Below are 25,787 nucleotides of genomic sequence, written 5' to 3'. Positions count from 1 at the left end.
TAGAGAGCAGAGATATATATCACTAGAGAGCAGAGATAGTTAGATATGACTAGAGAGCAGAGATAGTTAGATATGACTAGAGAGCAGAGATAGTTAGATATGACTAGAGAGCAGAGATAGTTAGATATGACTAGAGAGCAGATATATATATCACTAGAGAGCAGAGATAGTTAGATATGACTAGAGAGCAGAGATAGTTAGATATGACTAGAGAGCAGAGATATATCACTAGAGAGCAGAGATAGTTAGATATGACTAGAGAACAGAGATAGTTAGATATGACTAGAGAGCAGAGATAGATATCACTAGAGAGCAGAGATAGTTAGATATGACTAGAGAGCAGAGATAGTTAGATATGACTAGAGAGCAGAGATAGTTAGATATGACTAGAGAGCAGAGATAGTTAGATATGACTAGAGAGCAGAGATAGTTAGATATGACTAGAGAGCAGAGATAGTTAGATATGACTAGAGAGCAGAGATAGATATCACTAGAGAGCAGAGATAGTTAGATATGACTAGAGAGCAGCGATAGATATCACTAGAGAGCAGAGATAGTTAGATATGAATTGAGAGCAGAGATAGTTAGATATGACCATAGAACAGAGATAGTTAGATATGACTAGAGAGCAGAGATAGTTAGATATGACTAGAGAGCAGAGATAGTTAGATATGACTAGAGAGCAGAGATATATATCACTAGAGAGCAGAGATAGTTAGATATGACCATAGAACAGAGATAGTTAGATATGACTAGAGAGCAGAGATATATATCACTAGAGAGCAGAGATAGTTAGATATGACTAGAGAGCAGAGATAGTTAGATATGACTAGAGAGCAGAGATAATTAGATATGACTAGAGAGCAGAGATATATATCACTAGAGAGCAGAGATAGTTAGATATGACTAGAGAGCAGAGATAGTTAGATATGACTAGAGAGCAGAGATATATATCACTAGAGAGCAGAGATAGTTAGATATGACTAGAGAGCAGAGATAGTTAGTTATGACTAGAGAGCAGAGATATATATCACTAGAGAGCAGAGATAGTTAGATATGACTAGAGAGCAGAGATAGTTAGATATGACTAGAGAGCAGAGATATATATCACTAGAGAGCAGAGATAGTTAGATATGACTAGAGAGCAGAGATAGTTAGATATCACTAGAGAGCAGAGATAGTTAGATATGACTAGAGAGCAGAGATAGTTAGATATGACTAGAGAGCAGAGATATATATCACTAGAGAGCAGAGATAGTTAGATATGACTAGAGAGCAGAGATAGTTAGATATCACTAGAGAGCAGAGATAGTTAGATATGACTAGAGAGCAGAGATAGTTAGATATGACTAGAGAGCAGAGATAGTTAGATATGACTAGAGAGCAGAGATAGTTAGATATGACTAGAGAGCAGAGATATATCACTAGAGAGCAGAGATAGTTAGATATGACTAGAGAGCAGAGATAGTTAAGATATGACTAGAGAGCAGAGATATATCACTAGAGAGCAGAGATAGTTAAGATATGACTAGAGAGCAGAGATATATATCACTAGAGAGCAGAGATAGTTAGATATGACTAGAGAGCAGAGATAGTTAGATATGACTAGAGAGCAGAGATAGTTAGATATGACTAGAGAGCAGAGATAGTTAGATATGACTAGAGAGCAGAGATAGTTAGATATGACTAGAGAGCAGAGATAGTTAGATATGACTAGAGAGCAGAGATATATATCACTAGAGAGCAGAGATAGTTAGATATGACTAGAGAGCAGAGATAGTTAGATATGACTAGAGAGCAGAGATATATATCACTAGAGAGCAGAGATAGTTAGATATGACTAGAGAGCAGAGATAGTTAGATATGACTAGAGAGCAGAGATAGTTAGATATGACTAGAGAGCAGAGATAGTCAGATATCACTAGAGAGCAGAGATAGTTAGATATGACCATAGAACAGAGATAGTTAGATATGACTAGAGAGCAGAGATATATCACTAGAGAGCAGAGATAGTTAGATATCACTAGAGAGCAGAGATAGTTAGATATCACTAGAGAGCAGAGATATATATCACTAGAGAGCAGAGATAGTTAGATATGACTAGAGAGCAGAGATAGTTAGATATGACTAGAGAGCAGAGATAGTTAGATATGACTAGAGAGCAGAGATAGTTAGATATGACTAGAGAGCAGAGATATATCACTAGAGAGCAGAGATAGTTAGATATGACTAGAGAGCAGAGATAGTTAGATATGACTAGAGAGCAGAGATATATATCACTAGAGAGCAGAGATAGTTAGATATGACTAGAGAGCAGAGATAGTTAGATATGACTAGAGAGCAGAGATAGTTAGATATGACCATAGAACAGAGATAGTTAAGATATGACTAGAGAGCAGAGATATATATCACTAGAGAGCAGAGATAGTTAGATATGACTAGAGAGCAGAGATAGTTAGATATGACTAGAGAACAGAGATAGTTAAGATATGACTAGAGAGCAGAGATATATATCACTAGAGAGCAGAGATAGTTAGATATGACTAGAGAGCAGAGATAGTTAGATATGACTAGATAGCAGAGATAGTTAGATATGACTAGAGAGCAGAGATAGTTAGATATGACTAGAGAGCAGAGATAGTTAAGATATCACTAGAGAGCAGAGATAGTTAGATATGACCATATAACAGAGATAGTTAAGATATGACTAGAGATCAGAGATATATATCACTAGAGAGCAGAGATAGTTAGATATGACTAGAGAGCAGAGATAGTTAGATATGACTAGAGAGCAGAGATAGTTAGATATCACTAGAGAGCAGAGATAGTTAGATATGACTAGAGAGCAGAGATAGTTAGATATGACTAGAGAGCAGAGATAGTTAGATATGACTAGAGAGCAGAGATATATATCACTAGAGAGCAGAGATAGTTAGATATGACTAGAGAGCAGAGATAGTTAGATATGACTAGAGAGCAGAGATAGTTAGATATGACTAGAGAGCAGAGATAGTTAGATATGACTAGAGAGCAGAGATATTCTAAAATGTATTTAGAAAATACAAAAATCCTCATCAATCTATACACAATACCCATAAGGACAAAGCGCAAACAGGCTTTTAGAAGTTATTACACATTTGTAAAAAATAAAAAACACAAACACTTTATTTACATAAGTATTAAGACCCTTTGCTATGAGATTCGAAATTGAGTGCAGGTACGTTCCGTTTCCATTGATCATCCTTGAGATGTTTCTACAACTTGATTGGAGTCCACCTGTGGTAAATTCAATTGATTGGACATGATTTGGAAAGGCACACACCTGTCTATGTAAGGTCCCACAGTTGACCGTGCATGTCAGAGCAAAAACCAAGCCATGAGGTCGAAGGAATTGTCCGTAGAGCTCCGAGACAGGATTGTGTCGAGGCACAGATCTGGGGAAGGGTACCAAAAAATGTCTGCAGCATTGAAGGTCCCCAAGAACACAGTGGCCTCCATCATTAAATGGAAGAAGTTTGGAACCACCAAGACCCTTCCTAGAGCTGGCCGCCCGGCCAAACTGAGCAATCGGGGGAGAAGGGCCTTGGTCAGGGAGGTGACCAAGAACCCAATGGTCACGCTGACAGAGCTCCAGAGTTCCTCTGTGGAGATGGGAGAACCTTACAGAAGGACAACCATCTCCGTATAAATAAGGTATTTCAATGTTTTATTTTTTATAGTTGCCTTATTTCTCAGAATGAGAACAAGATCCCAATTCCTTATTTAACTGTGTTTTATAAAACAGACTAGACAGCCAGTATAGACACTATAGACAGTACAGTGAGGGGAAAAAGTATTTGATCCCCTGCTGATTTTGTACGTTTGCCCACTGACAAAGACATGATCAGTCTATAATTTTAATGGTAGGTTTATTTGAACAGTGAGAGACAGAATAACAACAACAAAATTCAGAAAAACGCATGTAAAAAATGTTTTAAATTGATTTGCATTTTAATGAGAATGACCAGTTAGCTGTGCAACCTGGTCAGGCCCCAGAAGGACACCAACCACTACTGGCTACTCTGGCTCCTCCCTGTCCACTACTGGCTACTCTGGCTCCTCCCTGTCAGGCCCCAGAAGGACAACCACTACTGGCTACTCTGGCTCCTCCCTGTCCACTACTGGCTACTCTGGCTCCTCCCTGTCCACTACTGGCTACTCTGGCTCCTCCCTGTCCACTACTGGCTACTCTGGCTCCTCCCTGTCCACTACTGGCTACTCTGGCTCCTCCCTGTTAGGACCCACTCATGTCCTGGTCACCTCAAAGACGTCCAATCAACCTTGTCCACTAGTTTCAGTGGGTAAAAGAGGGGTAATGTTAGAGCTGAACATATCCACTGCTAGAGTAGCTGACTGTATTATTAAAGGTTGTTTTACTGGAACTTGGTTACACTACTATGTGCTTGTGTCGTGAAAAACATGAACACATTGAAAAGCTAGTTTGCTTCAGCTATTCAAACACAACAGAGGCATGGCAGTGCCACTCATAGTGCTAGTTATACCAGGAGCCTTAGGAAACCATTTAAAAACAGAATAACACAATACACAATAAACCAGGGCAATTTATATGCAGGTGAAGTTGTTTGAGTCTAATTATGTTGGCCATATTGGATTCAGAATCAAATTGATTTAAACCAAAACAGTCTATCACAATTCAGAAAAAAATGCCACATCTACAAACTTCATATTTACACCCATCAAATGGTAGTATTGCAGCCATTTTGGATTTTGGACGCCATATTGGATTTTAGGCAAAATCCAGGGTGGCCCCAAAGATAATCTGTGGTGGCCCCCTGACTAAACAAGAGTAGGGGCTAAAGATACTTTTTTACATTTTAGTAATTTAGCAGACACTCTTATCCAGAGCGACATACAGTTAGTGAGCGCATACATTTTCATACTGGTCCCCCATGGGAATTGAACCCACAACCCTGGCGTTGCAAGCGCCATGCTCTACCTTCAAGGAACCTTGGACCCCAAAATGTAATTTCGATGTCTGAGCCCATTTGTTTTCCTTAGTGACGATTACAACATCAAAAAACATGTGTAACTGTGTGTATTGTTATCAGACAGGACCATGCAGTACTGAATGAGGGAACATTTGACTTGGAAAGTTGTCTATTAATCAGCTAACAAAAAGTCAAGCTTACATTTATCATAAATATCAATAGTTGCTATATTCACCTATTGTATCTCTGTGTTTACAGGTCTATGTTTCCAAGATGCATTAAGATATCCTAATGCTGTTTGTTTGTGTATGTAGTGCAGACAACAGACTACTTCTATTCCACATTTTAGCAATATCAGAGCTTGTAATATTGGGTTACATGAGTTTGTGGCCCATCCCCCTTCCAGCCAGGCATGTTTTGCACTTTTTGAGTTAAGGGGGTGTCTCACAATATAATATGTCTCACAATATTGATACATTTAACCACTTTTGCAGTAAAATTCTTTTATACAACCATCCATTTTATGAATGGGAGACATTAGGGATGTGAAAAAACATGGTTGGGTATCTAAAAAATGTAGGGGCCTTGCCACTAGACTACTACAGGCTACATGTCCTTACAGGCAACAGGCTGAGGGATGGTCCCACCAGGCAACAGGCTGAGGGATGGTCCTACCAGGCAACAGGCTGAGGGATGGTCCTACCAGGCAACAGGCTGAGGGATGGTCCCACCAGGCAACAGGCTGAGGGATGGTCCCACCAGGCAACAGGCTGAGGGATGGTCCCACCAGGCAACAGGCTGAGGGATGGTGTCTAGGCTACATGTCCCACCAGGCTGCAGGCTGAGGGATGGTCCCACCAGGCAACAGGCTGAGGGATGGTGTCTAGACTACTACATGTCCCACCAGGCAACAGGCTGAGGGATGGTCCCACCAGGCAACAGGCTGAGGGATGGTCCCACCAGGCAACAGGCTGAGGGATGGTCCCACCAGGCAACAGGCTGAGGGATGGTCCCACCAGGCAACAGGCTGAGGGATGGTGTTTAGGCTACATGTCCCACCAGGCAACAGGCTGAGGGATGGTGTCTAGACTACTACATGTCCTTACAGGCTACAGGCTGAGGGATGGTGTCTAGACTACTACATGTCCTTACAGGCTACAGGCTGAGGGATGGTCCCACCAGGCAACAGGCTGAGGGATGGTGTTTAGGATACATGTCCCACCAGGCAACAGGCTGAGGGATGGTGTTTAGGATACATGTCCCACCAGGCAACAGGCTGAGGGATGGTGTTTAGGATACATGTCCTACCGGGCTACAGGCTGAGGGATGGTGTCTAGGCTACATGTCCCACCAGGCAACAGGCTGAGGGATGGTGTCTAGGCTACATGTCCCACCAGGCAACAGGCTGAGGGATGGTGTTTAGGCTACATGTCCCACCAGGCAACAGGCTGAGGGATGGTGTCTAGGCTACATGTCCCACCAGGCAACAGGCTGAGGGATGGTGTTTAGGCTACATGTCCCACCAGGCAACAGGCTGAGGGATGGTGTCTAGGCTACATGTCCCACCAGGCAACAGGCTGAGGGATGGTGTTTAGGCTACATGTCCTACCAGGCAACAGGCTGAGGGATGGTGTTTAGGCTACATGTCCCACCAGGCAACAGGCTGAGGGATGGTCCCACCAGGCAACAGGCTGAGGGATGGTGTTTAGGCTACATGTCCTACCGGGCTACAGGCTGAGGGATGGTGTTTAGGCTACATGTCCCACCAGGCAACAGGCTGAGGGATGGTGTCTAGGCTACATGTCCCACCAGGCAACAGGCTGAGGGATGGTGTTTAGGCTACATGTCCTACCAGGCAACAGGCTGAGGGATGGTGTTTAGGCTACATGTCCCACCAGGCAACAGGCTGGGGGATGATGATTAGGCTACATGTTCTACATGCTACATGTCCTACCGGGCTACAGGCTGAGGGATGGTGTTTAGGCTACATGTCCTACCGGGCTACAGGCTGAGGGATGGTGTTTAGGCTACATGTCCTACCGGGTTAGAGGCTGAGGGATGGTGTTTAGGCTACATGTCCTACCGGGCTACATGTCCTACCGGACTACAGGCTGGGGGATGATGATTAGGCTACATGTTCTACATGCTACATGTCCTACCGGGCTACAGGCTGAGGGATGGTCCCACCAGGCTACATGCCCTACCAGGCAACAGGCTGAGGGATGGTGTTTAGGCTACATGTCCTACCGGGCTACAGGCTGGGGGATGATGATTAGGCTACATGTTCTACATGCTACATGTCCTACCGGGCTACAGGCTGAGGGATGGTGTTTAGGCTACATGTTCTACATGCTACATGTCCTACCAGGCTACATGTCCTACCGGACTACAGGCTGAGGGATGGTGTTTAGGCTACATGTTCTACATGCTACATGTCCTACCAGGCTACATGTCCTACCGGACTACAGGCTGAGGGATGGTGTTTAGGCTACATGTTCTACATGCTACATGTCCTACCGGGCTACAGGCTGGGGGATGGTGTGAGGGCTGACAGGGACCTGGACTCCCTTCTCCCACTCCTGTCTCCAGGGGTCAGCCAGGACGTAGTAATCCTCTGGGTTCAGATGGTATGTGTCATGGAGCTTCATGGCCGTGATGAAGTCTGTCCTGAACACCTGCACAACACAGGAACATTGACCGGACACTCACTTAATACCTGGGACATAGGGACACAGACAGACAAATCACTAAATACCAGGGACATAGGGACACAGACAGATCACTAAATACCTGGGACATAGGGACACAGACAGACAGATCACTCACTAAATTCCTGGGACATAGGGACACAGACAGACAGATCACTCACTAAATTCCTGGGACATAGGGACACAGACAGACAGATCACTCACTAAATACCAGGGACATAGGGACACAGACAGATCACTAAATACCTGGGACATAGGGACACAGACAGACAGATCACTCACTAAATTCCTGGGACATAGGGACACAGACAGACAGATCACTCACTAAATTCCTGGGACATAGGGACACAGACAGACAGATCATTAAATACCTGGGACATAGGGACACAGACAGACAGATCATTAAATACCAGGGACATAGAGAGACAGACAGACAGATCACTAAATACCAGGGACATAGGGACACAGACAGACAGATCACTAAATACTTGGGACATAGGGACACAGACAGACAGATCACTAACTACCAGGGACATAGGGACAGATCACTAACTACTAGGGACATAGAGACACAGACAGATCACTAACTACCAGGGACATAGGGACACAGAGACAGATCACTAACTACTAGGGACATAGAGACACAGACAGACACTCAGTAAATACTTGATGAGTGTAGGGTAGGACTGAGAGTCGTCTGTTCTTTCGTGATTGGTGATTGGTCAACATTTTTAAAACATGTGTTTTTCCATATATAAAATCAACTATATGCACTGAGCTTGTCTGAAGCTTTAAGCGCACTGTTTGATTAAATAATTAGGACACACAAATGACTCTAGAGCAGGGGTGTCAAACGTCCGGCCCGCGGGCCGGATCAGGCCCGCAAACGGATTTAATCCGGCCCGCGAGATGATTTTGAAGAAAAAATAAATAAAACAATTGTTATTTCCCTCATTCAAATGCAAATCAATTTATAACATTTTTGACATGCGTTTTTCTGGATTTTGTTGTTGTTATTCTGTCTCTCACTGTTCAAATAAACCTACCATAAAAAGTCTAGACTGATCATTTCTTTGTCAGTGGGAAAACGTACAAAATCAGCAGGGGATCAATTACCTTTTTCCCTCACTGTAGTGTATTCTATAATATTCTACTGTATCTTAGTCCATGCCGCTCTGTCATTGCTCGTCCATATATGTATATATTGTCAATTCCATTCCTTACTTAGATTTGTGTGTATTGGGTATATGTTGTGAAATTGCTAGATATTACTTGTTAGATATTACTGTACTGTCGGAGCTAGAAGCACAAGCATTTCGCTACACAAGCAATAACATCTGCTAAACACGTGTATGTGACAAATAAAATTTGATTTGACATAGGGACACAGACTAATCACTAAATATCTGGGACATAGGGACACAGACAGAACCCTCACTAAAAACCTGGGACATAGGGACACAGACAGACAGATCATTCATTACCTGGGACATAGGGACACAGACAGACAGATCACTAACTACCTGGGACATAGAGACAGACAGATCACTAACTACCTGGGACATAGAGACACAGACAGACAGATCACTAACTACCTGGGACATAGAGACACAGACAGACAGATCACTAACTACCTGGGACATAGGGACAGACAGATCACTAACTACCTGGGACATAGAGACAGACAGATCACTAACTACCTGGGACATAGAGACAGACAGACAGATCACTAACTACCTGGGACATAGGGACACAGACAGACAGATCACTAACTACCTGGGACATAGAGACACAGACAGACAGATCACTAACTACCTGGGACATAGAGAGACAGACAGACAGATCAATAACTACCTGGGACATAGGGACACAGAAAGATCACTAACTACCTGGGACATAGAGACACAGAAAGATCACTAACTACCTGGGACATAGAGACACAGACAGAACACTAACTACCTGGGACATAGAGACAGACAGATCACTAACTACCTGGGACATAGAGACACAGACAGATCACTAACTACCTGGGACATAGAGACAGACAGATCACTAACTACCTGGGACATAGAGACACAGACAGACAGATCACTAACTACCTGGGACATAGAGACAGACAGACAGATCACTAACTACCTGGGACATAGGGACACAGACAGACAGATCACTAACTACCTGGGACATAGAGACACAGACAGACAGATCAATAACTACCTGGGACATAGGGACACAGACAGACAGATCACTAACTACCTGGGACATAGAGACACAGACAGACAGATCACTAACTACCTGGGACATAGGGACACAGACAGATCACTAACTACCTGGGACATAGAGACACGGACAGACAGATCACTAACTACCTGGGACATAGGGACAGACAGATCACTAACTACCTGGGACATAGAGACAGACAGATCACTAACTACCTGGGACATAGAGACACAGACAGACAGATCACTAACTACCTGGGACATAGAGAGACAGACAGACAGATTACTAACTACCTGGGACATAGAGAGACAGACAGACAGATCACTAAATACCTGGGACATAGAGACACAGACAGATCACTAACTACCTGGGACATAGGGACACAGACAGATCACTAAATACCTGGGACATAGGGACACAGACAGACAGATCACTAACTACCTGGGACATAGAGACACAGACAGACAGATCACTAACTACCTGGGACATAGGGACACAGACAGATCACTAACTACCTGGGACATAGAGACACAGACAGACAGATCACTAACTACCTGGGACATAGAGAGACAGACAGACAGATCACTAACTACCTGGGACATAGGGACAGACAGATCACTAACTACCTGGGACATAGAGACAGACAGATCACTAACTACCTGGGACATAGAGACACAGACAGACAGATCACTAACTACCTGGGACATAGAGACAGACAGATCACTAACTACCTGGGACATAGAGACACAGAAAGATCACTAACTACCTGGGACATAGAGAGACAGACAGACAGATCACTAACTACCTGGGACATAGAGAGACAGACAGACAGATCACTAACTACCTGGGACATAGAGAGACAGACAGACAGATCACTAACTACCTGGGACATAGAGACAGACAGATCACTAACTACCTGGGACATAGAGAGACAGACAGACAGATTACTAACTACCTGGGACATAGAGACAGACAGATCACTAACTACCTGGGACATAGAGACAGACAGATCACTAACTACCTGGGACATAGAGACACAGACAGACAGATCACTAACTACCTGGGACATAGAGACAGACAGATCACTAACTACCTGGGACATAGAGAGACAGACAGACAGATTACTAACTACCTGGGACATAGAGACACAGAAAGATCACTAACTACCTGGGACATAGAGACACAGACAGACAGATCACTAACTACCTGGGACATAGAGAGACAGACAGACAGATCACTAACTACCTGGGACATAGAGACAGACAGATTACTAACTACCTGGGACATAGAGACACAGACAGATCACTAACTACCTGGGACATAGAGACACAGACAGATCACTAACTACCTGGGACATAGAGACACAGACAGACAGATCACTAACTACCTGGGACATAGGGACAGACAGATCACTAACTACCTGGGACATAGAGACACAGACAGACAGATCACTAACTATCTGGGACATAGAGAGACAGACAGACAGATCACTAACTACCTGGGACATAGAGAGACAGACAGACAGATCACTAACTACCTGGGACATAGACAGACGTCCTTCGGCAGCAGACAGCAACAGGCAGAGAGAAGCTGGGTAAGGGGTTAGGTGTGGGGTGACTTACCTCTGAGGGCTTCTTCCCATTGGCTCTCCTGGGTTGAGAATGTTGGGACCAGGAAGTGGAGTTACCTTAGAGATGACAGAGAAATGACATCAGACTTCAGTCATCTCAATGATCTTTTCCCTACTTGTAGGCTCACAATTGGCCCAGCGTCGTCCAGGGTAGGGGAGGGATTGGCCGGCAGGGATGTAGCTCAGTTGATAGAGCATGGCGTTTGCAACGCCAGGGTTGTGGGTTCGTTTCCCACGGGGGGCCAGTATGAAAATAATAATGTATGCACTCACTAACTGTAAGTCGCTCTGGATAAGAGCGTCAGCTAAATGACATAAATGTAAATGTATTGTATATGTATAGTATATCTACAGAGTAGTTCCTCCTGTATAGTATATCTACAGAGTAGTTCCTCCTGTATAGTATATCTACAGAGTAGTTCCTCCTGTATAGTATATCTACAGAGTAGTTCCTCCTGTATATTCTATGTATAGTATATCTACAGAGTAGTTCCTCCTGTATATTCTATGTATAGTATATCTACAGAGTAGTTCCTCCTGTATAGTATATCTACAGAGTAGTTCCTCCTGTATAGTATATCTACAGACTAGTTCCTCCTGTATAGTATATCTACAGAGTAGTTCCTCCTGTATAGTATATCTACAGAGTAGTTCCTCCTGTATAGTATATCTACAGAGTAGTTCCTCCTGTATAGTATATCTACAGACTAGTTCCTCCTGTATAGTATATCTACAGAGTAGTTCCTCCTGTATAGTATATCTACAGAGTAGTTCCTCCTGTATAGTATATCTACAGAGTAGTTCCTCCTGTATAGTATATCTACAGAGTAGTTCCTCCTGTATATTCTATGTATAGTATATCTACAGAGTAGTTCCTCCTGTATAGTATATCTACAGAGTAGTTCCTCCTGTATAGTATATCTACAGACTAGTTCCTCCTGTATAGTATATCTACAGAGTAGTTCCTCCTGTATAGTATATCTACAGAGTAGTTCCTCCTGTATAGTATATCTACAGAGTAGTTCCTCCTGTATAGTATATCTACAGAGTAGTTCCTCCTGTATATTATATCTACAGACTAGTTCCTCCTGTATAGTATATCTACAGAGTAGTTCCTCCTGTATAGTATATCTACAGAGTAGTTCCTCCTGTATAGTATATCTACAGAGTAGTTCCTCCTGTATATTCTATGTATAGTATATCTACAGAGTAGTTCCTCCTGTATAGTATATCTACAGAGTAGTTCCTCCTGTATATTATATCTACAGAGTAGTTCCTCCTGTATATTCTATCTACAGAGTAGTTCCTCCTGTATAGTATATCTACAGAGTAGTTCCTCCTGTATATTATATCTACAGAGTAGTTCCTCCTGTATAGTATATCTACAGAGTAGTTCCTCCTGTATATTATATCTACAGAGTAGTTCCTCCTGTATAGTATATCTACAGAGTAGTTCCTCCTGTATATTCTATGTATAGTATATCTACAGAGTAGTTCCTCCTGTATAGTATATCTACAGAGTAGTTCCTCCTGTATAGTATATCTACAGAGTAGTTCCTCCTGTATAGTATATCTACAGAGTAGTTCCTCCTGTATAGTATATCTACAGAGTAGTTCCTCCTGTATAGTATATCTACAGAGTAGTTCCTCCTGTATAGTATATCTACAGAGTAGTTCCTCCTGTATAGTATATCTACAGAGTAGTTCCTCCTGTATAGTATATCTACAGAGTAGTTCCTCCTGTATATTATATCTACAGACTAGTTAGAGGGGAATATCCTACCACCTGTCAGACAGTGCCAGAGTAGCTCCTCATAAAGTCTGTAGAGACTAGTTAGAGGAGTCTGTAGAGACTAGTTAGAGGAGTCTGTAGAGACTAGTTAGAGGAGTCTGTAGAGACTAGTTAGAGGAGTCTGTAGAGACTAGTTAGAGGAGTCTGTAGAGACTAGTTAGAGGAGTCTGTAGAGACTAGTTAGAGGAGTCTGTAGAGACTAGTTAGAGGAGTCTGTAGAGACTAGTTAGAGGAGTCTGTAGAGACTAGTTAGAGGAGTCTGTAGACTACTGGAGTGAAACGTGTTTTTGTAAACCCAGTCATTGCGCAACAAATAACAATTCTAAATGCAATCGCGTTTTAACTTTTGTGGCCCGATTTAAAAAGCTATTTTCTTTTCTCAATCTCAATTCGTAAAGTGCGCCTCCCAATCGCCATTCGGATGCATAAGCTATATTCTGCTTACCGTTGACTATCAGCGATTCACCCACCAATGTGAGCTTGAGGCAGCATAATGTAATTTGTATTTATTATGGATCCCCATTCCTGGGGTCCAGCAAAATTAAGGCAGTTATATAATTTTTTACATTGCAATACATTCACAGATTTCACAACACACTGTGTGCCCTCAGGCCCCTACTCCACCACTACCACATATCTACAGTACAAAATCCATGTGTAGGTGTGTGTATAGTGCGTATGTTATAGCGTGTCTATGTTTGTGTTGCTTCACAGTCCCCGCTGTTCCATAAGGTGGATTTTTATCTGTTTTTTAAATCTGATTTTCCTGCTTGCATCAGTTACCTGATGTGGAATAGAGTTCCATGTAGTCATGGCTCTATGTAGTACTGTGCGCCTCCCATAGTCTGTTCTGGACTTGGGGACTGTGAAGAGACCTCTGGTGGCATGTCTTGTGGGGTATGCATGGGTGTCCAGTCCAGGCAGTATAATGTAATGTGGGCTTGAAACAGTATAATTGTTTGAAACCTGAACGTTTTACTTTAATTCAAATAATGAGGCATGTTTTGCCTTCCTTCAAAGTAGCGTAGAGGCAATTATTTTATAAAGACTTCCTCATGCCATTAACCAGCATTTCTCTCCTGTTCTATTGGTTTTCATATAAACTTTTTTTCATTGTCCAGAAGCACAGTCCTAGTCATATTAGCAACCCATCATAGTAGTTGCTATTAGATTCCCCCTCTAAGTTTCTAACTGGGATGTTCATTTCTGTCACATATGGAACCTCTAGCATTAGGTGCGCTGTTTAGAATGGTTGTTTTCCGTGAATTGCATTTTGGCAAATGTTTGAAAATTGCGTTTTATTAGCTGCTTCATTACAGGAGTTGTATGTTCAATAACAGTTTATAGCCTTTTGACTGTAAGATAATAGGCTTGCTATTGTTGCATGTTTACATTCAGCTCTTATCAGAGAGGAAGAGGCGAAGCAAGAGGTTTCACTCTCGCCAGCTATCTGTCCAAAATAGGTCCAATGCATTTCTATGGGCTTATTTTGGGCCTAAGCTTGTTGTTAGGGCGGAAACATAAGCATCGTCATTATAAGCAAAGGCTAACTTTTTCAAACAGAAATTTGCATCCTGTAGCACTAACTCCAAAAAGTTTTGGGACACTGTAAAGTCCATGGAGAATAAGAGCACCTCCTCCCAACTGCCCACTGCACTGAGGCTAGGAAACACTGTCACCACCGATAAATCTACAATAATCGAGAATTTCAACAAGCATTTTGCTACGGCTGGCCATGCGTTCCACCTGGCTACCACTATCCCGGCCACCAACTCTGCACCCTCCGCTGCAACTTGCCCATGCAAGGTCATGGGTGCACTTCAGCCACGCTCAAGGTCCTAAACGATATTATAACTGCGATCGATAATAGACAGTACTGTGCAGCCGTCTTCATCGACGTGGCCAAGGCTTTCGACTCTGTCAACCACCGCATTCTTATTGGCAGACTAAATAGCCTTGGATTTCTCAAATGACTGCCTCGCCTGGTTCACCAACTACTTCTCAGATAGAGTTCAATGTATCAAATCGGAGGGCCTGTTGTCTGGACCTATGGCAGTCTCTATGGGGGTGCCACAGGGTTCAATTCTTGGGCCGACTCTTTTCTCTGTGTATATCAATGATGTCGCTCTTGCTGCTGGTGACTCTCAGATCCACCTCTACGCAGACGACACCATTTTGTATACATCTGGCCCTTCATTGGACACTGTGTTAACAAACCTCCAAACGAGCTTCAATGCCATACAACACTCCTTCAGTAGCCTCCAACTGCTCTTAAACACTAGTAAAACTAAATGCATGCTCTTCAATCGAACGCTGCTGGCACCCGCCCACCCGACTAGAATCACTACTCTCAACGGGTCTGACCTAGAGTATGTGGACAACTACAAATACCTAGGTGTCTGGTTAGACTGTAAACTCTCCTTCCAGACTCACATTAATCTCCAATCCAAAGTTAAATCCAGAATCGGCTTCCTATTTCGCAACAAAGCCTCCTTCACTCATGCTGCCAAACATGCCCTCGTAAAACTGACTATCCTACCGATCCTTGACTTCGGCGATGTCATTTACAAAATAGCCTCAAACACTCTACTCAGCAAATTGGATGTAGTCTATCACAGTGCCATCCGTTTTGTCTCCAAAGCCCCATACACTACCCACCACTGTGACCTGTACGCTCTTGTTGGCTGGTCCTCACTACATGTTCGTCGTCAAACCCACTGGCTCCAGGCCATCTATAAATCACTGCTAGGCAAATCCCCGCCTTATCTTAGCTCATTGGTCACCATAGCAGCATCCACCCGTAGTCTGCGCTCCAGCAGGTATATCTCACTGGTCATTCCCAAAGCCAACACCTCCTTTGGCCGCCATTCCTTCCAGTTCTCTGCTGCCAATGACTGGAACGAATTGCAAAAATCTCTGAAGCTGGAGACTCTTATCTCCCTCACTAACTTTAAGCATCAGTTGTCAGAGCAGCTTACCGATCACTGCACCTGTACACAGCCCATCTGAAATTAGCCCGCCCAACTACCTCATCCCCATATTGTTATTTATTTTGCTCTTTTGCACCCCAGTATCTCTATTTGCACATAATCTCTTGCACATCTAGCATTCCAGTGTTAAAACTAATAGTAATTATTTTGCACTATAGCCTATTTATTGCCTTACCTCCATAACTTGCTACATTTGAACACACTGTATATATATTTTCTGTTGTATTTTTGACTTTGTTTTGTTTACCCCACATATTTGTAACGCACTGCTTTGCTTTATCTTGGCCAGGTCGCAGTTGTAAATGAGAACTTGTTCTCAACTGGCTTACCTGGTTAAATAAAGGTGAAATAAAATAAAATAAATAAAATATACAGATCTCTGTTAGTATTTTCTGTTGGTCACGTAATTTTACTGTTTGGAAAAAATGTAACCGTTTGTTGACCGGTTAATGAGGGTCAGTCGGAAGCAAAATTGACCAAAATGTGCATCTCTATTATAAAGAATGTAAGTAGCTGATTAATAACCTCTTAAATGTAATGGCAAAATGTAGATTTCAGCCTAAATAGACATACCCAAAAGTAACTGCTATTCATGTATAATTACATGATTCTGACATGCAAAAACTTGCTATATTTGGAAAGACGACATCTGGGAGATGATGAGGAGATGATCAGAAGATAGATAGGAGTTCCATAGTTCAGAATACACAAGATCAAACACACACAAAACTAGTTTTTTTATTATTTTTTTATTTTGAAAGTCATCTTTCATTGACAAGCTATAAGTGAATTATTGATGACAAGAGCTGGAAACACATCAGATGGCTTCCACAACATGTGAACAATATCAGGAAAAAAGGGATTGATATTAACAACTAGAAATGGGCAGATGTTTTAGTGAGTGTTGTCAGGTGTGGTCACGGGGCGGCAGGTAGCTTAGTGGTTAAGAGCATTGTGCCAGTAACCGAAAGGTCGCTGGTTCTAATCCCCAAGCCGACTAGGTGAAAAATCTGTCGATGTGCCCTTGAGCAAGGCACTTAACCCTAATTGCTCATGTAAGTCGCTCTGGATAAGAGCGTCTGCTAAATGACTAAAATGTAAAATGTAAATGTTTCCAAGTGTCCCTAAACCTCTCCAAAGTGGCATATGTCTGTAAATTAGATAATTCCAGTGCTATTACATATTTGCAATCCCTAAATGCTATTTGTTCAGTATAAAAACACAATTTCTACCATATCAACCTCAGTCAAACATTGTGGTGGTGTTATGGGGTATACAGGGTTCATTAAATTGTCCTTTCAACCTCTCCAAAGTGTCTGAATGTGGTAAATGCACTGTTTTTGCACACTGGATGTGCCTAAAATTTATTGTTCACTATAAAAACTACATTTCTACAACACCAACCTCTCTCAAACATTGTGGTGGTGTCGGGGGACGTACAGGGGATATCCAAGTGTTTTATCATCCTCTCCCAAGTGCCTGAACGTTTAGCCTTGGCATATCCAATGTATTGGTCCCACATACAAATGAACTGTTTACAAAAACAATATAAAAGCAACAGATATACATTAAAAATATATACAAATGTCTTATCAAACACAAACTTGGTTACACACGTGTCCTTCACTAAAAAAGGTGCAAAAATAGAAATAAGATAAACTATTTACAAATGGCATCGTGTTCGTTTTACATCCCAGGTGTAGATGATTAGATTTGACTTTCACCATAGCTCCTGCATGTTGAAGCAGTCCCTCTCTGCCAGGAAACAAAAAGCCAACTGGCATTTCGGACAGAAGATCTGGCATTTCCCCCTTTTCTTCCCCCCTGTGTTTTGAACAATGCTTGCAGTTCTTCCTTTTGTCTTTTGGCATGTGTGTTGGATAGTGGCGCTCACCTTGAGTGGGGGGTGTTGTGATGGTTGGGAGGTTGTGATGGTTGGGAGGTTGTGATGGTTGGGAGGTTGTGATGGTTGGGAGGTTGTGATGGTTGGGAGGTTGTAATGGTTGGGAGGTTGTGATGGTTGGGAGGTTGTGATGGTTGGGAGGTTGTGATGGTTGGGAGGTTGCTTTGAGCCTCCAATTCAGCCATTTCCAACACCAGCTGCTCTCGGAAGGCCAACTGGGAGAGAGGGGTTTGACCTTTTGATTTGGCCATCTGCTTGTGGAGAATGAAAGCATTTACCGTAGCAATGTCCACAAAGTGGTAAAACAAAGTCTTATACCACTTCCTGATCTTGTGGAGGACCTGGTAGTAGCCTATCAGAGATCAGATAGGTCGACCCCCCCCCCATGCTGGCATTGTAGTCCTTCACAGAAACGGGGACATTCTTCCCCACGCACGCCCCATTGTCATTTTTCACCCTCCTTGAGGTATGGTCGTTATTGAATGCCTTATGCTGTGTGGTGAGCATGGTTACTTCCCTAGTGTCCTTCCATTTCACAACAAGCAGCTTGTTAGTCCTGATCCAACGTATGGTCCCCCTCTCCACTGTCTTGGTCATGTGGTTTACCTTGGTCCTGGGGAAACCCATTCTGTTAGGACGACTGGTGCCACAAGCCTCTATTTTATTTTTCAAGAGGTCTATGAAAAGCATGGGACTAGTATAAAAATTGTCCACAGAGAGCTTGTACCCCCTGCCAATAAGGGGAAGTCCATCAGCTGGATGACAGAGTCATGACTAAGGCCCTTCCCAGTGAGGGTGATCGCCTTGCCTTCATAGATGAACAAGTTCCACATGTAGGCAGAGGCTGAATCAGCTAGCACAGAGCTTGTAGCCCCATTTGGTCAGCTTATTTTTCATATATTGCTTCAAGCCAATTCGAGCATTTGAGGCAACCATGCGCTCATCTACAGATAGATTTTGAGCAGGCTGGAAGAAAGTTTTGCATGCCTACACCATGTCATGATAAAGGGGCTTGACTCTTACAAGACAATCATACCCTGCAGTCCTCTTCTTCTGGACATTCTCCTGATCCCTCTGTGGGTCACTCATGTGAAGAGTACGGTTGATGGCCAAGAATCGGTTTTCACTCATGATGGAGGTGGGGAACTCCAACCGATAGAGTGGGGACTTGCTCTAGTTGTCAACTAGTCTTGATACCTTTACCAGTCCCATGTAAATCATCAAGGAAGTGTAGTTGAGCATGTCACCCATGGCGACAGGTTTCCAGGACCGCTTCCTTCCCCCCTGCTGCTTCCTGTCCCCATACTTGTTGGTATGACTAATTAGTGTTCCCAGTACAGAGGTGGTAAAGTAGAGCTGAAACAGCTATAAGGAGGTGTATGGTTCATCACCAACCAACTGTGGGCCTTCAGGTCGTTGGGGTTTAAACCTAAACTGTTCTGGCTCCTCATCATCTTCAAGGACCGTATGCCTCCTGTCCTCCGTTTCATCTCCCTCTCCCTCTCCTGTCCTCCGTTTCATCTCCCTCTCCTGTCCTCCGTTTCATCTCCCTCTCCTGTCCTCCGTTTCATCTCCCCCTCCTGTCCTCCGTTTCATATCCCTCTCCTGTCCTCCGTTTCATCTCCCTCTCCTGTCCTCCGTTTCATCTCCCTCTCCTGTCCTCCGTTTCATCTCCCTCTCCTGTCCTCCGTTTCATCTCCCTCTCCTGTCCTCCGTTTCATCTCCCTCTCCTGTCCTCCGTTTCATCTCCCTCTCCTGTCCTCCGTTTCATCTCCCTCTCCCTCTCCTGTCCTCCGTTTCATCTCCCTCTCCTGTCCTCCGTTTCATCTCCCTCTCCCCTCCTGTCCTCCGTTTCATCTCCCTCTCCCCTCCTGTCCTCCGTTTCATCTCCCTCTCCCCTCCTGTCCTCCGTTTCATCTCCCTCTCCTGTCCTCCGTTTCATCTCCCCTCCCCTCCTGTCCTCCGTTTCATCTCCCTCTCCCCTCCTGTCCTCCGTTTCATCTCCCTCTCCCCTCCTGTCCTCCGTTTCATCTCCCTCTCCCTCTCCTGTCCTCCGTTTCATCTCCCTCTCCTGTCCTCCGTTTCATCTCCCTCTCCTGTCCTCCGTTTCATCTCCCCCTCCTGTCCTCCGTTTCATCTCCCTCTCCTGTCCTCCGTTTCATCTCCCTCTCCTGTCCTCCGTTTCATCTCCCTCTCCTGTCCTCCGTTTCATCTCCCTCTCCTGTCCTCCGTTTCATCTCCCTCTCCTGTCCTCCGTTTCATCTCCCTCTCCTGTCCTCCGTTTCATCTCCCTCTCCTGTCCTCCGTTTCATCTCCCTCTCCTGTCCTCCGTTTCATCTCCCTCTCCTGTCCTCCGTTTCATCTCCCTCTCCTGTCCTCCGTTTCATCTCCCTCTCCTGTCCTCCGTTTCATCTCCCTTTCCTGTCCTCCGTTTCATCTCCCTCTCCCTCTCCTCTGTTGAGGCCTAGATCTCCTCTCTGCCCCCACACCTCCAGATGAACTTGCAGAGAGGGGAGTGGTGCCAGGGCCTGCAGTGGGGGTGGTTGAAGAGGAGTGGGGGTGGTTGAAGAGGAGTGGGGTCTTTGCGGAGTAGTGGATGTATAACCATCAGACGGGGTGATTGACATAGCAGTGGGGGGTGAAGACCTTGACCGGACGGGGGCGCTTGCTGGGGAGGGGTGGCTCCCAAACGTCATCATCCAAATCCTCTGCATCCTCCACTCTGTGGTGAATAAAATAAAGGGATATATTGTTGTAAGACACACAGAATTACACATGACTAAATTTACAAAACGACATTACTGTAAAGTAAAAACACCAAGCCTAAACTTTATCTGTACAGTGACTCACATAGAAAGCAAACAGCAACACTTTGGAGACAAAGGTAGAGGTGAGAACCACAAATAAACAATGGCCATGAGAGTTTAGTGGCCTCTCAAGTTACAAGGATGAAACTTGGAACAGCAAACAGTGAACTAATATGAAACGTAGACAATAACTACTTTGGAATTATATAACATTGAAATTACTTGTTACATAGGCCTATGTAAACTAAATCCAAAGCACAAAAGCAGACAACTTATAAAAAAACGAAATACATATAGTAAATTAGCTATATAAAAAGTCATGAAAATAATTTACTTACAGATCTAAAAGTGGATCCAATCCTTCTAGAAAGCAATCTTCGGCGGCCGAGTTGAAATCCTTGTTGTCCAAATCGCTCCCCTGATCCGAGTCCGACTCCAGTATTTTGTCGGTATAATTATTAATTATAATAATATTGTCTAGAGGTGATTAATTATTCATAGCTGCCTTCTTTTTAGCTTCCTGATATTCTTAGTTTTTACCTTTTCTTTCATTTTCTTGAGAAGCCATCTTTTATGCTAAAGCGATGAAATTAAAGCGATGAAATCTGTTTCCAATGTAATGTAGCTGCACGGTGCGTCTCGTCTCTGAGCCAGGTAGCAATAGTTCGCATTACGCAGAAAATAATCTAGGCATTGCTTTGTCCCACCCAGGTCAACTGCACATCCCTGGAAAGCTTCTCATTGGCTACAAGACTGTCAAGGTGCCATAGCAGCCAATCCCCTGTGTAATGGATGCCTACAGCGCGTAAGCAGGCATCATATTTTTGATGCGCAATGATAAAGTCATTCAGTGGACATCCGATGTTGCCATTAAGTCATACTTCATCAGATAACATTGGTAATAGGCTAGATTTGTTCCCCAGCCTTCACCGTGTCTGTTCCCCAGCCTTCACCGTGTCTGTTCCCCAGCCTTCACCGTGTCTGTTCCCCAGCCTTCACCGTGTCTGTTCCCCAGCCTTCACCGTGTCTGTTCCCCAGCCTTCACCGTGTCTGTTCCCCAGCCTTCACCGTGTCTGTTCCCCAGCCTTCACCGTGTCTGTTCCCCAGCCTTCACCGTGTCTGTTCCCCAGCCTTCACTGTGTCTGTTCCCCAGCCTTCACCGTGTCTGTTCCCCAGCCTTCACCGTGTCTGTTCCCCAGCCTTCACCGTGTCTGTTCCCCAGCCTTCAATGATATTCTAATAACCTAAATAATTCCATATGCGATGTCTAGCCAGCTATATCATTGTTTGAAACCTGGCCGTAAACATTTTACTGTTGTATGCATTTTATATTTTCCTGGCCTATCGTCCTGCAACTGTCCCAAAGTCTGAACCATCCCAGTCATATTGTTTATCTTCCCGGGATGGGACGGCCTTCATTCCGACCCCTGGTTATACGTCTTTTGAGGTTGTTGTAATCTTCACTAAAGAAAACAAGTGGGCTCAGAGAGTGAAAACTGTCATTTATTTTCCTCTGTGGATTTTATGTTCTCCAAATCCATTATGGTCTCCAAAATCCAATATGGCGGCCACAATAGCATTAAATTGTGTTTTAAATCACCTGTATATTTAAATGAGACATCTTTCAGATGTGTGTAGTGTACTTACAAGCTGTACCTCATACTATGTTGGGAATCCAGTAGGTCTGCCATTGTCTGGATATAGGAAAGGCAGCAGACTGGTTGGCATGGCAACGCCTAGTATTCCAAGTCACAAGCCTCTTTGAGGATCAATGAGGCAACTCGGAGGCTCCAATGAAAGGAGAGAGATCCCTGGACTCTGACCCCTTCTCCCTAGCTCTACAACTTACAGTATACCAACTGGGAGGCTCCAATGAAAGGAGAGAGATCCCTGGACATCCTCTCCCTAGCTCTACAACTTACAGTTTACCAACTGGGAGGCGCCAATGAAAGGAGAGAGATCCCTGGACATCCTCTCCCTAGCTCTACAACTTACAGTTTACCAACTGGGAGGCGCCAATGAAAGGAGAGAGATCCCTGGACATCCTCTCCCTAGCTCTACAACTTACAGTATACCAACTGGGAGGCTCCAATGAAAGGAGAAAGATCCCTGGACATCCTCTCCCTAGCTCTACAACTTACAGTTTACCAACTGGGAGGCTCCAATGAAAGGAGAGAGATCCCTGGACATCCTCTCCCTAGCTCTACAACTTACAGTTTACCAACTGGGAGGCTCCAATGAAAGGAGAGAGATCCCTGGACATCCTCTCCCTAGCTCTACAACTTACAGTTTACCAACTGGGAGGCTCCAATGAAAGGAGAGAGATCCCTGGACATCCTCTCCCTAGCTCTACAACTTACAGTTTACCAACTGGGAGGCTCCAATGAAAGGAGAGAGATCCCTGGACATCCTCTCCCTAGCTCTACAACTTACAGTTTACCAACTGGGAGGCTCCAATGAAAGGAGAGAGATCCCTGGACATCCTCTCCCTAGCTCTACAACTTACAGTTTACCAACTGGGAGGCTCCAATGAAAGGAGAGAGATCCCTGGACATCCTCTCCCTAGCTCTACAACTTACAGTTTACCAACTGGGAGGCGCCAATGAAAGGAGAGAGATCCCTGGACATCCTCTCCCTAGCTCTACAACTTACAGTTTACCAACTGGGAGGCGCCAATGAAAGGAGAGAGATCCCTGGACATCCTCTCCCTAGCTCTACAACTTACAGTTTACCAACTGGGAGGCTCCAATGAAAGGAGAGAGATCCCTGGACATCCTCTCCCTAGCTCTACAACTTACAGTTCACCAACTGGGAGGCGCCAATGAAAGGAGAGAGATCCCTGGACATCCTCTCCCTAGCTCTACAAATTACAGTTTACCAACTGGGAGGCGCCAATGAAAGGAGAGAGATCCCTGGACATCCTCTAACTGGGGTATAACTGCCTCCAGGATTGGGCTCTTAAGTTCCCTCATTATTTAGCAGTGAGCTTTGATTCATGGCTAGTCCAATACAGCTGCCTGAATCCAACATCACCCTTCTGCTGGCTCAATGCATGTGTGATGTCATTGGGATGTTCTGGTGCACTCTTCTGCTGTTTGGGTAGGTCTGGCACATTGCTTTTTCCAGACAATCATTTCTACAATCTTGGCTGTCTGCCCTGGAGTTGACTTGGTGACATTATGGTGGATGGGGAAGATGCAACCTCACATGATGACAAACTCATAAGGCAGGTGTTCACCACATTGAGCCAACACAACTCCATTTTTTTTTTTTTTTTTTTTTTTTTGTCATTTAGCAGACGCTCTTATCCAGAGCGACTTACAGGAGCAATTAGGGTTAAGTGCCTTGCTCAAGGGCACATCGACAGATTTTTCACCTAGTTGGCTCGGGGATTAGAACCAGCGACCTTTCGGTTACTGGCACAACGTTCTTACCCACTAAGCTACCTGCCGTCCAATGTCAATGCTATCATGAATCTCCCAGAACTGTCCTCGATAGACCCACTCCACCATCAATCCTCCACTCAGGCTGTTACTAGCGACAGAGACACCATGGAGCTGGACTGACACTCAACAGGTGGCCATTCAACAGCAAAGATGCTGTCTGGAAAGTGCTGGAGTGCATTTCCCTCATATGTACCTACACTACTGACCAAAAGTATGTGGACACCTGCTTGTCAAACATCTCATTCCAAAATTATGGCCATTAATATGGAGTTGGTCCCCTCTTTGCTGCTATAACAGCCTCCACTCTTCTGGGAAGGCTTTCCACTAGATGTTGGAACATTGCTGCAGGGACTTGCTTCCATTCAGCCACAAGAGCATTAGTGAGGTCGGCACTGATGTTGAGTGATTAGAACTGTCTCGCAGTCAGCGTTCCAATTAAATCCAAAGGTCTTCGATGGGGTTGAGGTCAGGGCTCTGTGCAGGCCAGTCAAGTTCTTCCACACCAATCGACAAACCACTTCTGTATGGATCTCGCTTTGTGCACAGGGGCATTGTCATGCTGAAACAGGAAAGGGCCTTCCCCAAGCTGTTGCAACAACGTTGGAAGCACAGAATTGTCTAGAATGTCATTGTATGCTGTAGCGTTAAGATTTCCCTTCACTGGAAATAAGGGGCCTAGCACAAACCATGAAAAACAGCCCCAGACCATTATTCATCCTCCACCAAACTTTACAGTTGGCACTATGCATTGGCCAAACCCAGATTCGTCCGTCGGACTGCCAGATTGTGAATCGTGATTCATCACTCCAGAGAACGCGTTTCCACTGCTCCAATGGCGGCAGGCTTTACACCACTCCAGCTGACGCTTGGCATTGTGCATGGCGATCTTAGGCTTGTGTGCGGCTGCTCGGCCATGGAAACACATTTCATGAAGCTCCCGACGAACAGTTATTGTGCTGACATTGCTTCCAGATGCAGTTTGGAACTTGGTAGTGAGTGTTGCAACCGAGGACAGGCATTTTTGTGCTACTCGCTTCAGCACTCGGCGGTCCCGTTCTGTGAGCTTGTGTGTCCTACCACTTCACGGCTGAGCCGTTGTTGCTCCTAGATGTTTCCACTTCACAATAACAGCACTTACAGTTGACCGGGGCAGCTCTAGCAGGGCAGAAATTTGACTGACTGACTTGTTGGAAAGGTGGCATCCTATGACGGTGCCACGTTGAAAGTCACTGAGTTCTTCAGTAAGGCCATTTTTCTTCCGGTGTTTGTCTATGGAGACTGCATGGCTGTGTGCTCCATTTTATAC

The 25,787-nt window shown here is 44.3% G+C and overlaps 1 protein-coding gene across 2 annotated transcripts in view; it reads right to left on the bottom strand.

The window, feature by feature from the left end:
* Positions 1-25,787, bottom strand: part of LOC311146035 (uncharacterized protein) — a 120,639-nt gene that overhangs the window by 80,341 nt on the left and 14,511 nt on the right. For both annotated transcript variants that reach the window (XM_084182477.1, XM_084182476.1), the window contains exons 3-4: positions 11,536-11,600; positions 7,506-7,663 (exon numbers count right to left, since the gene is read on the bottom strand). In XM_084182477.1, the coding sequence (XP_084038603.1) occupies positions 7,506-7,663; positions 11,536-11,600 (223 nt within the window). The remainder of the gene's footprint in view (positions 1-7,505; positions 7,664-11,535; positions 11,601-25,787) is intronic.

The sequence above is a fragment of the Coregonus lavaretus genome (genome assembly GCF_964263955.1).
Source record: "Coregonus lavaretus genome assembly, chromosome: 18".
Taxonomy (NCBI): Eukaryota; Metazoa; Chordata; class Actinopteri; order Salmoniformes; family Salmonidae; genus Coregonus; species Coregonus lavaretus.
The sequence above is the reverse complement of the archived record's forward strand: the minus strand, read 5'-3'. Positions and strand labels throughout refer to the sequence as shown.